This window comes from Pseudopodoces humilis, chromosome 23 (assembly GCF_049639895.1).
Source record: "Pseudopodoces humilis isolate 2021_Gansu_Grassland_sample_001 chromosome 23, ASM4963989v1, whole genome shotgun sequence".
NCBI classification, from domain to species: Eukaryota; Metazoa; Chordata; class Aves; order Passeriformes; family Paridae; genus Pseudopodoces; species Pseudopodoces humilis.
Window position 1 is genome coordinate 3,999,323 of NC_142222.1, and position 13,104 is coordinate 4,012,426.

The 13,104-nt window shown below is 42.7% G+C and overlaps 2 protein-coding genes across 2 annotated transcripts in view; one reads left to right on the forward strand and one right to left on the reverse strand.

Annotated features, from left to right (window-relative positions):
• The window catches only part of EFCAB5 (EF-hand calcium binding domain 5), a 34,268-nt gene extending 26,329 nt beyond the window's left edge, over positions 1-7,939 (reverse strand). The window contains exons 1-2 of the mRNA XM_088066366.1: positions 7,932-7,939; positions 1,958-2,533 (exon numbers count right to left, since the gene is read on the reverse strand). Coding sequence (XP_087922492.1) covers positions 1,958-2,533; positions 7,932-7,939 — 584 coding nt within the window. The remainder of the gene's footprint in view (positions 1-1,957; positions 2,534-7,931) is intronic.
• Positions 7,940-9,471: 1,532 nt separating this feature from the next.
• Positions 9,472-13,104, forward strand: part of SSH2 (slingshot protein phosphatase 2) — a 91,931-nt gene continuing 88,298 nt past the window's right edge. Inside the window, exon 1 of the mRNA XM_005525761.3 lies at positions 9,472-9,675. Within this exon, the coding sequence (XP_005525818.2) occupies positions 9,613-9,675 (63 nt within the window). The 5' untranslated portion in view covers positions 9,472-9,612. The remainder of the gene's footprint in view (positions 9,676-13,104) is intronic.

Consider the following 13,104-nt stretch of genomic DNA (forward strand, 5'->3'; position numbering starts at 1 on the left):
ATTTCATTCCTCACCTTTCTGGTGATTAGATGAGAAGTGTTGAGCACAGACTGGCACTGCTCTTGTAACAATTCTGGCCTGTTTGAAATCCAGTGACTCACATGAGGAGTCTCACTGCTGTGTGGTGTTGTTAAAATCCTGCATTGCTGTGATTTAAGAATCCCATGCAAATCCCACAATACAGCCATCACAAATATGTAAATCCTGAGCTGATGTGAATGCAAATCTCATGATACTACTACCAGCGGATATGCAAAACCTGCTACAGCCATGATTACAGAATCATGGCAATGGCAACCCTGGCAATGCTGTTTATGCAGATATTTATTTCTGTAAGTCTTGATAGCCACTTCCTTTGACTCAGGTCTGAGAGCTACAAATTGAGAACCTGTCTCCAAATGTAAAAATAGGCTTAACAGCCAAGGTCAAGATAACAGGTCATGGGTAGCCAACACCTTGCATTCAACAGGAAAATCTTTCTCCAGAAACCAGGTCTGATTCACAATGAAAACCAAGAGTATTTTAGGAGGGGAAAATAAGCCCATAAAAGAGAACCAAACAAAAGCCCAATCCAAAACCTCAGGAAATTTTATATATTTTAGTTCAATTACTTTTTCAACATAAAAGTGAGATATGGTCCTGTATCCAGGTGTCCTTCTGTGAAGCAACAGGAATGATAAAATTGTTCCTAAAGCAAAGTGGCGAGGCTGACATCCTAAGCATCCCCCCAGAACAGCCTGTGCTTGAGTGAAAACTCACTGAAAGATGTATTTCCCCAGCTCATTTGTTTCAGTGGACCAACATGTAAAAAATAGAAAATAAAACTGAAATTATTTTATCAGTGACTATGAAATTCACTTCTCACACTGTCTTGTTGTATTCACATCAGACATGCTTCCTACAAACTGCACCAGTATGTTTAATGGAAACGTGGAAACAGAAGCTCAGATAGAGAGACTTAACATATTCTTTTAAGCATTATAATACTGGCAACTTCAATTATCTTCATTTAGGATTTATGCATAAGACATGTCAACATTTTACTTCCCTAATTCCTGACACTGAAACCAATATTCAAGGTGTATGAACAATTTATGCAAATACAGAGTCATTCAAACAGAAGTCATTATTCTACAAACACAGATACAGAATAAAGTGATCTAGTAGTGAATAAGTCATTTTAACATTAATCACAGTCACCTCTGGATCATGTATGAACTGAAAAGTTCACATCTATATTTTCCTGAAGACAGCAATGAAAATAAAGCATTATTGTTCATCTAATGTTCTTACATTCTAACCTTAGCATTTTGTAGGGTGTCATGGAACCCCGTTCCAATATTCATTAAATATTACACTAAAGCAAACAGCCTAGAAATAAGCATCAGAACAAAATACAAAACAGTTTCTACTTTAAAAGGAAAAATAGAATATAAAAGGAAAGCTTAAATAAAAATCCCAGGAAAAGGAGTTTCTACAATGTGCCAGGACAATGTTGTTGTCTTGGTCAAGAGAAATCATCCTGAAGGAGGAAAAAAGGTTACGTTTTTATTAAGTTTGGAAGACTACAGAAGAAATTATCTGAAGAGTGTCCAGACCTTTGATACTAACACCTGTCCCAAATAGCTGCTGTCACTAAGCTAGACTGGTTTGGAAGAAGTTTGCATTGCTCATGTGTAATTAAGAGAGAGTTTAAGGAGGAACTATATCCTTGTGAAGGGCAGAATATTGCCTTAAACAGGAATAACTAGTGTTTCATTCTGTGTGCCATGTTCTGGCATTTGTCCTGCTTCTCAAGTTTTTATGAGACAAATACCATCCCTAGCACTGCGCTCCACGAGGTGTGTTTTGCTCAAGGTTCTGCCAGCCAGGCTGCAGGGACACCATTCCTTTTGTAAAACAGAGACCAAGACACCAGCTCTGGCCTTGTGACCAGCCACACTGTCAGTGCTCTCACCTCTGTGATGTTGTACCTTGCTTCAAAGATTTGAGCTCCTCCGAGACCACCTTCATTTCTCGCAGGTATGGGCCTGGTTTTGGAGGAACAATATACTGAGGGTTATGCCTCATCAGGTATTCTCCAAGATAATTAATGGGATTCAATCTGGTTGGTTCTTGGTCTGATACAAGCACGTGGTTTCTTTCCACTTCCATTAACAAATTTTCTACTCCTGGGATTAATGTAGGGAGGAGGCTGTCGAGCAAATAGATGCGAGTATTGAGTGTCGTCTCCTCCTCACTGTACCACTCTCTGGCCAGCCAGTCCCCGGGTTCTCTCCTCCTCACCTTTGCTTCTTCTGCCTTTTGTGCTTGAACCAACTTCACCTTTGTCTCCTGCAGACTCAGACACCTTTGTTGTACCTTTTCATGAAAACACTCTTTCCATGAAGTGTAGTTACTAGGACATGGCACTTCATCATGCCCCTGATTGCTTTCCATCTTTGTTGTAGTCCTATGCTTATGGCCAAGCTCAGGATCTTGTAGATCTGCAGATTGGGCTGATTCTTCTGGCTGAGCAGCTATACCTCCATCACTGTGACACAGAAAAAAAGCAGATGTTATATAATGCTAAAAGATGCAGCAGTGCCCTAACAGGTGACACAGGAATAGAGTCAATTGTTAGGTACTAACTAATATTTTTTCTATGTTCCTTTTTTATTCTGTTACTGCTGCTTTGTACTCTTAAATAAATACAGACCCTTTACTTCAAAGATCAGTAAATGATTTATAAAGATCAATTATGTATCACAACAGCCCTTGGAGACAGAGCAACTAAACTAGTGTGTTCCTTTCTTAGGGCAGAAGAAACTGAGACACAAAAGGGGAATGATTAATTCCTGGTCACTTAAGAGACTCAAAAACCAACCAGCGAACAGTTCCCACCAGCAGAATCCTCTTACCCCCAGCACATTATTTCTGTCCAGGTCCATTCCCTGCCTCCAGGAAATCCAGTGGATATGAGACAAAGGAAGCAAGTAATGAAAAATTCCAGATACCCAGGGGCAAGATTCCTCTACATGCCTCCTCTGCATCAGCTTTTCTGAGGCTGTGAAGAACAGTGAGGAAGCTTGTCCCACAAACAACTTTAACTGTGGCAACTCTTTTTTGCTCTGGACATTTTGTTAAGGTAACAAGAACACAGGTGCACGGGTCAGCAGAGCTTCCACAGAAAGGAGAAACCTATACCATGAATTCTGTAATTAAGTTGTTCACAACCACTTTATGTTGTAGATCACTCTGTAAAAGAAGAATTCCTTTACAATCTCAGCCTTCAGTGCTCAAAATGTTCATTCTGTGAAATACCAGGAAAAAACTGAGCTGCTTGCAAGGCACAATTTGAAAAATGTTTCTATATGTCTCCATGCATTTACACACACAAAATAGAGCAGAAACCTGGCTACTACATGATTCAAAGCATGAAAAATCAGTAGCATGCTGTAAATCCCCGGATCAGCATTAAACACAACAGCAAGAGAAAGGTGATATTAAAAAATAATCTAACACCATTCCAAATCAGAGATGGAACTCCACTCTGAACTTGTTGCCACACTATCCTCTTCAAGTTTTTGTTTAAAAAAGTTCTTTCCACTGAGGTCTTTCAGTTTTCATAGCAGATCCGGATCCAGAGCTTTCGATATGTATTGCTCTTCCTGTTTAAGCATTTGTAGCTGTTCTGAAGCTGTTCAGCCTTCTAGGAAATGCATGAACGTGATCTACATCCCTCCTGGCACACAAATTTAATCATGAATATGTTGACCTTCTCGTTCATTAACACTGTTGGAGTACAAATACTGCCTGGATGGGTGGGATGCTTCACAGCATTAAATTTCTGTTTTCTCAATGGGCTTGTTGGCATCTTCCAGTAAATTTTTTCCAAAGGTCCATTCCTGCTGGGAATGGGACGGATTTCTGGCTCAAACTGTCTATCTCACCCACAAAGAGGGTTTTAGGCTGGTAGTTGGTTTTGCCACCAATGGACATGAGCTGGAAAGGAGTCTGGATTTACAGTGGTAGAAAGGGAAACCTGTCCACCCTGTGGAATTGTTCCTTGCTTAGGTGAGTTCCTTTCAATAAGCTGTAAAACCAGACTCCTTGGTTCAGAGCAGGGTGTTAACCAAATGTTCTGGTCACATTCCAAATCAGCTGGTTTTGTTGTGCCAAAATAAACTGTTCTTGTAGTTTCAAATACTTCTGTTATTTTTAAAACATCCTTTATGAAAACCTCTGCAGTTTCTGTGCAATGCTAAAGTGACAACTTCACTCTGCTTTATGAGGTGGCTGATTCTGAAAGATGATGAATATGTTTTTTACACCGCTCTCAATCTTTTGTTAGGATGGTTTTGAGGATTAGTAAATGTTTTTAAAGGATCTCCATGTCTCTGACCAAAACAAAACATGAAACAAGCAGTGTGACTGTTCTTTCTCAATTCCACAGCATCCACATAACTCCAGGAATGGAAGCAGAGCATGGAGAACTGTGCCCAGTGCTTTAATGCAGTACAGATGAAGAAGACTAAGAGGGTATGGAAGAACAAAGAAAAAAATAAACAACACAGGAATGCTACAATCAGGACATGAAACTTGGGATTTGTGGAGGATTACAGAGACACACAACAGATAAGACTCCATTGGCTCATAACCTTCAGTGCTGATTTTCATTAGTTGAGAATTTGGCCCATAAGGAAGAATTTCTCCACTGAAAGGGTGGAGAGGCATTGGAAGGGGAGGAGCTACCATCCCTGGGAGTGCTCAAGAAACAACTGGACGTGACACTCAGTGCCATGGTCATAATTAACAACGTGGTGTTCAGTCAAATGCTGGATTTGATGATCTTGGAGGTCTTTTCCAAACTTAATGATTCTATGAGTCTATGATTTTACAATAATATTGAGAGCTCTCAGGGCCCATGGCATTCCCAAACGGAGCCCAAATAACAGCAAGCATGGAACACAGAAGCAAGCTCTAGAAACACCCAGGAAATTTGAAGTGTGATATAAAGTTTCCTGTAAGCCTTTGTTCAAGCTAAAGGCAAGATAAGCTTTCCATTATTTAGTAGGATGCCATTTCCCTGGCTCCTTTTCTGTGAGAAAAATATTCTTGCTGGAATCCCTGCAGGTACAAAAAGATTATCTCTGTGTTTTCTGTACAAAACCCAAATCTGCTCATAAACAATATTCTTATGGTTTCACTGTTACTCTGTTAGAGAATTTTGATGGGCAGGATAAAGCCAGGAAAGACTAAAGTTTGTTTAGGTAAATATTTTCAAGATGTGTGAGTTATAAAAGTATTTTCAAAAACAAAGCCAAATCTCTTTGACATTCTATTGCTCAGAAATAATTTTGCCTTTCCCTCATGTGTTTCAGAGAGCATATTTATCTCATCACAAAAAGCCCAATACCCTTTTAATACATGATCTTTTCAATACAATTAAAATTTTAAAATGTTTTCTCCTTTGCTTTTTGAAGCTTTGAAGAACTGTTTTTCTTACCTTTGGAGCAGGTATCAAAATAGATCTTATTCCTCCTGCTTTCAAAGTGGCTTTGCAAATCAACAGGGATTTAATATATGCCCATCTGTTCTCAACCATTAAAAATCTTGAAGTGAATTAGGGATTTCTCAGACCTGCTGTGGAGCTGGGCTGTGAGTTTTACTCCTCTGTGTGTTTGCAGTTGCTAAGCAATAATCCCAAAGGTTGCTATATCTTTCCACGATCAGAATTGCTGTAGGTTGTCTTTTGGCTTTGGCACAGCCCAACAGACTCTTCTGTACTGAACTTAGAACACTGCATCACATGACTGAAAATAAAATAAAATCAAAAAAGGACTATGAATAGCAACAGAGAACATTAAGAGAAAAAAAAAAGAGAGAGAATCCACAGGTGCCACTGACAGGTTGCCTTCAGATTCAAGGTTCACAAACTCCATAACTGTGTCAAGTCCATTACCAGCTGAAGGGAGGATGTGTAAACCAAATGTGAGGATCTTAAACATAAAAAGAAATTAATTACAAACTCAATTTAAACATTTCCAGGCTTTCTTTATTGTGTTGCTTTGAAGCAGTCTTGCAGGAAAGGCACACAAGCATTAACGAGAGGGGAATGCACAGTGCCATTTTCTCAGACTGCTTTTAAACCTGAATCTAAAGGAATTTGATGAATCTCCTTTCATAATCTCTCCTATATTCTTTAAAGAATAATATGACAGGAAAAGGAGAAGGCAAAAGACAAGCACATCTACGACAGGCATTCTGCACCCACTTACACGAATGTAAATCAGATGCCTGTTCAGCAATTCCCTTGGGTTAGGCACGACTTCCAACTGAGAAACTTACAGCAATTTCTGCCAGGAAATAAGGTTTATCCAATGATGTTTCTTTCTTTGTATTTTATACTGGAAGTGGCAAAACCTTTGGATTGCCTACCTGCAGGGAAACTGAACTGTTACTTTATCTATGGTATTTGTCATTGGAACAGCTGCAAGGTGCTCTGCCCTCTATTAGTCTCCATTTCATGGAATAGCCTGTAAGAAACCTTGAAATAGAGGAGGTCAACTTTCATGTGAAAAATACACTATAATAAATTATTATTTCTTTGCTATTTATTTGGAGAAACATATCAGAAGGAAATATACTCATTGCAGTGTATTTCCAAGATGTGTTGAAGTCTAGCATCAATTATGTTAACAAAATGAAGCAGAAAATTAGTGCACAGAAGTAATTTAAAATGAGGCTTTAAACTGGATTGTGCACTTTTTCCTCAAAGCAGTTTGCACATGATTAATTCCTGTTATCTCTTCTCCCAGGTGGGCTTGGTTTTTCCCCTTTGCAATTCAGAATTCTGTTGCTATTACAATTACCTTACAAAACTTTTTGAGAATGAAACATAAATTAAAAAAAAAAAAAAAGGTGATTTTTTTTTTCAACCCCCAAACAAGAATATACAACTAGAACTTAGAAGGATGGATCAAAACAGCTCTATTTTTATTTTTCTGGAAGTGGAATCCCGTGGGTTAAGCAAGCCTTTAATTGTACCCTATCTAACTTGGCTGTTATCCCTTAATGTTTTCGCTAAGAAAAGTATATCCTTTTATAATGCCACCAAATACTTGCACTGTTGACAAAACAATGGGCTGAATATGTCATCACAGATGTTTTGCTGGAATTGCCTCTTCTGTATTTTTTTTTTTCTTTTTCTGTGTAAGGTACATTTTGGGAGCACTCTTTGTTTGCTTTCGCAACTGATACCAAGATTATGCAATAAAAGCCCTAACATGTAGTAATAATAAGTTGTGTTAGCCAGGGAAATGTTTGCAGTGTGTTAAATAGTCAGTTTTGGAAAACTGTACAAAACCAGCTCATGTACAGCTCTTCTTTTAAATGCTACTCTGGGCTGAAGCAGCAGGTGCTGACCACAGTGCTTCCAGCACAGGAAGGAATAAGGCTAGACTTCCAGTCTGTTTTCTGTACCAACACTGATGCTGTGACCACAGCCTGCCCTCTAATTGCTCTTTTCAGTCCCAATACATCTGCTTTATAGCTTCCTTCTCCATATTTAAATTCTGCTGCTAAAAAAACACTGCACATGCAAATTACACCTTTCTAGAGGCTGGAGGACTATCACAATTTGTGATTGTTGTAGCTAATAACTGATATGTTGGACTTCTAGTGAACTGTAGATAGCAACTCCATTGTTTACCTGTGGTAAATGTTTTGTAAAAGAGTTTGCTGTTCAAATACCTGGAAGATCTACAGAGTATATGAAAATTACACAGAAGTCTACTTTGGAACGTGGTTTAAATAATCATTTCTTGACAGTAATCCTTGCATGACTCGATCAAAATCCAGGATGAAACATCAGTCTCAGGTGAGGGAACTGCTACACTACTCTGGGAATTTTAGTCTTCTGTCAATCCTCTCTGTCAATGCAGACGTACCTGAACATGAGCTATGGGCCTGAAAGCAGCCCTATACTTGCATGTTCAAGACCCTGGCTTGCTGTGCAGCCCACTCTGTGAACTGTTTAGTCTAGTTTAGGGAGCCTGTCCTCCATCCCTTCCTCCATTCTCACCTGTCCACCAGGAGGCAAAAGGTCCCATTTTTGCAAATCTGACTTCTCCATCATAGCCAAGTCCAGCTACAGGAGACTCCCGGATCATTATTTCAACTGAGGAATAACCTAAAGAGAAACTATGTGTCTTCTCCAGTTCTTAAATTTACAGGGGGAAAAGTGCTGTCAATCTGAGGAACAGATTGAAGCAGCATCAGCCATGTACTTAAATGGAATCTATGGGTTGATACACACTCCAGACAAAGAGTTTGTTCTGCTTAATGTTTAGAACAGTTTCTGGTTATCATATGTAATGTTGTCATTCAATACCCAAGACAATTCTTGATTCCAGTCACCTCTTTCCCATGAATTTTGTAGATTCTTGATCCAAATTACCTCCTTCCCATTAATTTGGTGGCACCAGGCTGAAATTGAAAAGCAAATAAGTTTAATAGCACTTGACCCTTTGTTTCAGACCCCCAAACACCAAACAGTTCTGCATCTGGGAATGTTTGAATGCTTAAGATGCAATCATTAGATCTTGTTTTTGGTGCTTGGACGTGTGCATTGCTGTACAAAGAGGTGCTATATGCTTCTCTCATTATGGAGTTACTATTGCTGCCTAACCCAAGGAAAAGCTGTTATGTGACTATTAATGGCAACTTTCACCATTTGGCAACTTTTTCACCAGTGGTTGCCATACCCACTATCCCAGTGGGATGGGATTCCACAAACCATCACCAGGCAGGAGGCACATGGAGGGTGCCCTGCTGACATACATTAATAAAAGCCGCCTATGAGGCTGAGGGACCCGGGGGAGACGCCGAAACCCCTTCAGTAACCGGGGAGAGAATGCTGGGGCACTCCAGGTACCTCAGGGCTGCCCATCGCAGCCCCCTCAGGGGCCGGGGTGGACATGCCGGGACCCTCCTGCCCATTGCAGCTTCCTTAGGGACCCGGGAGGAGATGCTTGGGCCCCGCTGCCCATCCCAGCCCTCTCACGGACAGGGGTGAGGATGTCGAGCCCCCCAGCCCATCCCAGCCCTCTCACGGACCGGGATGAGGATATCGAAGCTCCCAGTCCATTCCAGCCCTCTCACGGACCGGGATGAGGATATCGAAGCTCCCAGCTCATCCCAGCCCTCTCACGGACCGGGATGAGGATGTCGAAGCTCCCAGTCCATCCCAGCCCTCTCACGGACCGGGGTGAGGATGTCGAGGCCCCCAGCCTATCTCGACCCCCTCAGGGACCAAGACCGGGGGATGCCGGGACCCCTCAGGAGCCGCCGGCGCCTCGGGGGTTAATGCGGCGCGGCCGCCAGAGGGCGGCGCCGCGCGCGCGCTGACAGCCGGCGCGTGCGCGCTGGCGCCTCATTGTGCCCGGCCGGCCCGGCCCCGCCGTGCCTCAGTCGGCGAGAGGCTGCGGGCGCGCGCGGGGCTGGCGCCGCTGCCGCCCCCCGCGGCCGCCGCCGCCGCTGCGCCACCTCCGCTCCGCTCCCCTCCCCTGTCCCCGCCATGGAGTGACGCCCCCGCCGAACGGCCGGGCGGGGGGGGCCCGCCGCGCCTCGATGGCTCTGGTTACGGTGCAGCGCTCGCCTACCCCCAGCGCCACCTCCAGCCCCTGCGCCTCGGTGAGTCCCGGCGGGCACTGAGGGCAGCGCGGCGCTCGGCGGCCGTTGGGGTCCGGCGCGCGGTGCTGCGCATGCGCTGCACCCCCTCTGCTTCATCCCCCCACCCCGGTGCTGCCGGCGTTCGGGCCCCGGGCCGGGGGCGATGCGGGCCCACGGTGCCCAGGAACGAGGCTCACACGCCCCTGGGCTGTGGCCTGCTGACAGCCGAGGGGACGGGCGGGGGTCCCGGTGCCCCTCAGCAGGCCCGTGCTGGGGCAGGGCAGCTCCCTCCCGGCCCTCATGGGGCACGGTGCCGGTCATACCCAGCCCCTCTGTGAAGGATGGGGCGGCGCGGGGCTGTCTCCATAAAACCGCCCGGTTTATTCTGTGTTCATTGTATGCGGTGGGAGAGGCGGGAACCGTGTGTGGAAGCGACCTGACATGGTTGGGGCTCCGGTTGTGCTCAGCTGATCTCATCTGACAGCATCCTCTGGGTATCCCCAGTGCCCGGCACTGCTTTTGCGGGCAGCTAAGGTGGTTTTCTCCCCCTTTTTTTAGAGCGGTGCATGTAATCTTCACAGGGCTGTGTCAAGCCCAGGAGAGACACAGACCGGCCAGATTCCAAATCCCTAAGTGAGATGTGCAGCAGGACGATGTTTTCATTGCTGCCCTGGGTTGCACAGGTGGCTCTGAAGGCTTATGCGTTTCCGTGCTCTTTAAACTTGGGACAGGCTGTTGTTTTGTTTGTTGTTTGTATTTCTCTATTATAAACCTCTGCATGTTAACCCCTTAAGCTGCTAACTACCCTCTGTGTGCCGTTTCTGATGTAGTCAAGGATGAGAATGAAAATAGCTTTGCTTTCACTTGTGTACACTTAGATCTAAGTTAGCATTTATCCTTAAAAAACCTCATGCATTATCACATTGCTGTTATGCTTGGCTTGCGAATGTTTGGAGGAAGAGGAGGAAGAGAATAGTTGAAATCCCAGTTGCTTTCATCCTCAGTGGGGGGGAATGAAAAAGTCAACTACTTTGAAAATATTTCTTGTTGTGTTAGGTAAGCTCTTCTGAAAGTAGATAAGCTACTTGACCTGCCTGCCCCAATGGCATTTTAGCTGTCAGAACACTTACCTCTTTTTCGCCCTCTTTCATTCCCATGTCTCTCCTGAGATATGTTTACTTAGCAACACAGATTAATTTTGCTTATACTTACCTACTATAAATATTAATGTGCAGCATTACTTCAGAGATTTCTTCACCCTTTCCACTATTCCTTTTCCCATACATTTATAGCATTGAATGCATCTAGTGAGAATAGATAGGTCTGTCTTGGCATCTTCCTTCTTTCTCCCATTTGGATTAATTTTCCTTCTTTCTCCCACTTGGATGCATAGACCCTCCCTTTGTTAAATATTTTATATATATATGAACAATTAGTTGTATCCTCTAAAGCTTTTCCATCTGCAACAGCCAGGCTGTTTCCCAACCAATTAAATTAAATTGAAACTGTGCTGATATTTGGATACTACTTAGTTGTTAAATATAAAAACAACTCCCCGTGGAGTCTGATGAATCCAGAAGATGTAGCCTTGGATTTATGTGTCTATATTCTCTTTCTCCCATGCCATGATGTGGAGGTGTATTCTGTACCAGAAATAAGTGTGTGGCATATTCCTGGCCTGGTTTTGGGCCTGATAATTACTTCTGCTTTCTCAGACTTCTCTTGTACTATAAAGTGAACTTGATTTTCATCATGATCTTAACTGCTATTGTTTGAACACTTCTGTATTTCCTGTTGCAGCTCCCTAACCACACTTCAGGATAGGACTGCCCTTTTAGCCTCTTAAATATCTGGGGTGGGTTGTTTCTCTCTCCTTCTGTTAGAGCTTGTGTGTGTTCCTCCTTTGCCGCAAGCTTCTTGTTTCTTAATCAAAACTTTAGTATCATTTCAGATCGTTCTCCTTGGTTTGTGAGCAGGGCAGACACATTTTTAGTCCTTTGGAAGGCTTTGGTCTAAGCCTGCCATGCTTGCCATTCTCATGAATCCCTGCCAACTGCAGCAGGAGGACTTTGATTCTTTCAGTTTTAAGTCAAATTGTTTCAATCAATTTGTTGTAAACTGATGGTAGCTTCCTTTGGCTGCCTCCAAGTTAACTCTTCAAATGAAAGCTCATTTTGCTCGATTTTATTAGTACTATAAGGCTCTGTCCTTGCTGTTTCTGAGCAAAGATTATCTGGCAACTGCTGGAACTTGTGGGCAAGGGAGGAGCATGTCAGTGTGCAAGCATATGGCTATGTCTAATTCTGTTTCCAGGTCACTAAGAATTTTGAGGACAGAAACGGATTCTCTTTTTAAATTGCTTGATGTCTTTTTGCTTCAGAGATAAACTTCTCAGACAAGGAGAAAGGGTGAAATTGGTGTCCTCAAACTGGATTTTTTGCATTAAGTGTGCCCCATAAACTGTTATAATTGGTTCTTAAGGATTCAGGGGAATAGCTGATCTGAATCGCTCTGAAATTGGATGGCTTTTATTTATAGGTTTTTATCTTGTTCTCATTGCCACAGAGCATCTCATGAGCATTCATTTCAGGGTAGTTTATGCAAAGTGTTGATTATACATTTACAGCCCTCTGATTGCTTGACGACTTGTAAAATTCCTTTAATTGTCTGTCCAGACTTTGGCTGTTTCTTTTTGGCCTTTGGTTATGCAGTCACTCTTGAGAAATAAGACTGCAATCTTCAATCCTTACAGCACAACTGTTGTCTTCTGATGTGCTGTGGTAGCAGAAAGTGGTGACAGACCGTGCTACAGTAAAATACAAAGATGCCTTGAGGTCCTTGGTGCTAAGGTTGATGTATTGTTGCTCAGTGCAGTTCTTGGCTGATAATTACATGTATTGGAAATAATCTATTGAAACTTGGCCTTTTAAAGTATTCTTGATGCACAGTTACCAAAAAATTGTATCTGTAATTTCTGGAAAGTGTTATTTTCCTTTTGTTTATTATATCTCTTTCCTGAGAAGTAAAGAAGCTGGGCAGGCAATCTGGCCCTGGCTGCTCACAGTTCACTTGTCTTCCCTACCCTGAGGGAGACAATATGCAACAATTGGAAGGGACCAACTGACCCAAAAAGAGAGGATACACTGTGTATATATTACTCTAAAATGCACAGTTTGGGGGGAAAAAAAAAAGCTAAAGCAAATGAAAACCTAAACGTTTGGACTTCTCCTCAACCCCAAGAGAACAGCTTGAGCAGGAAGTAGAGTCCTGAAAATGTGTTTGGGAGTGTCTGTCATGTTGTGCTTGGAAGCTCCTTGCTGGTAGAATGTACAGGAAATATTTTCACTTCTTTATGGGGAAGCTAAATATAACATTTTTCTACCCCTGGTCCTGTAATTGCTGTTAAATAATGTGGTAATTGTGAGATCACTTAATCATTGATAAGTCCAG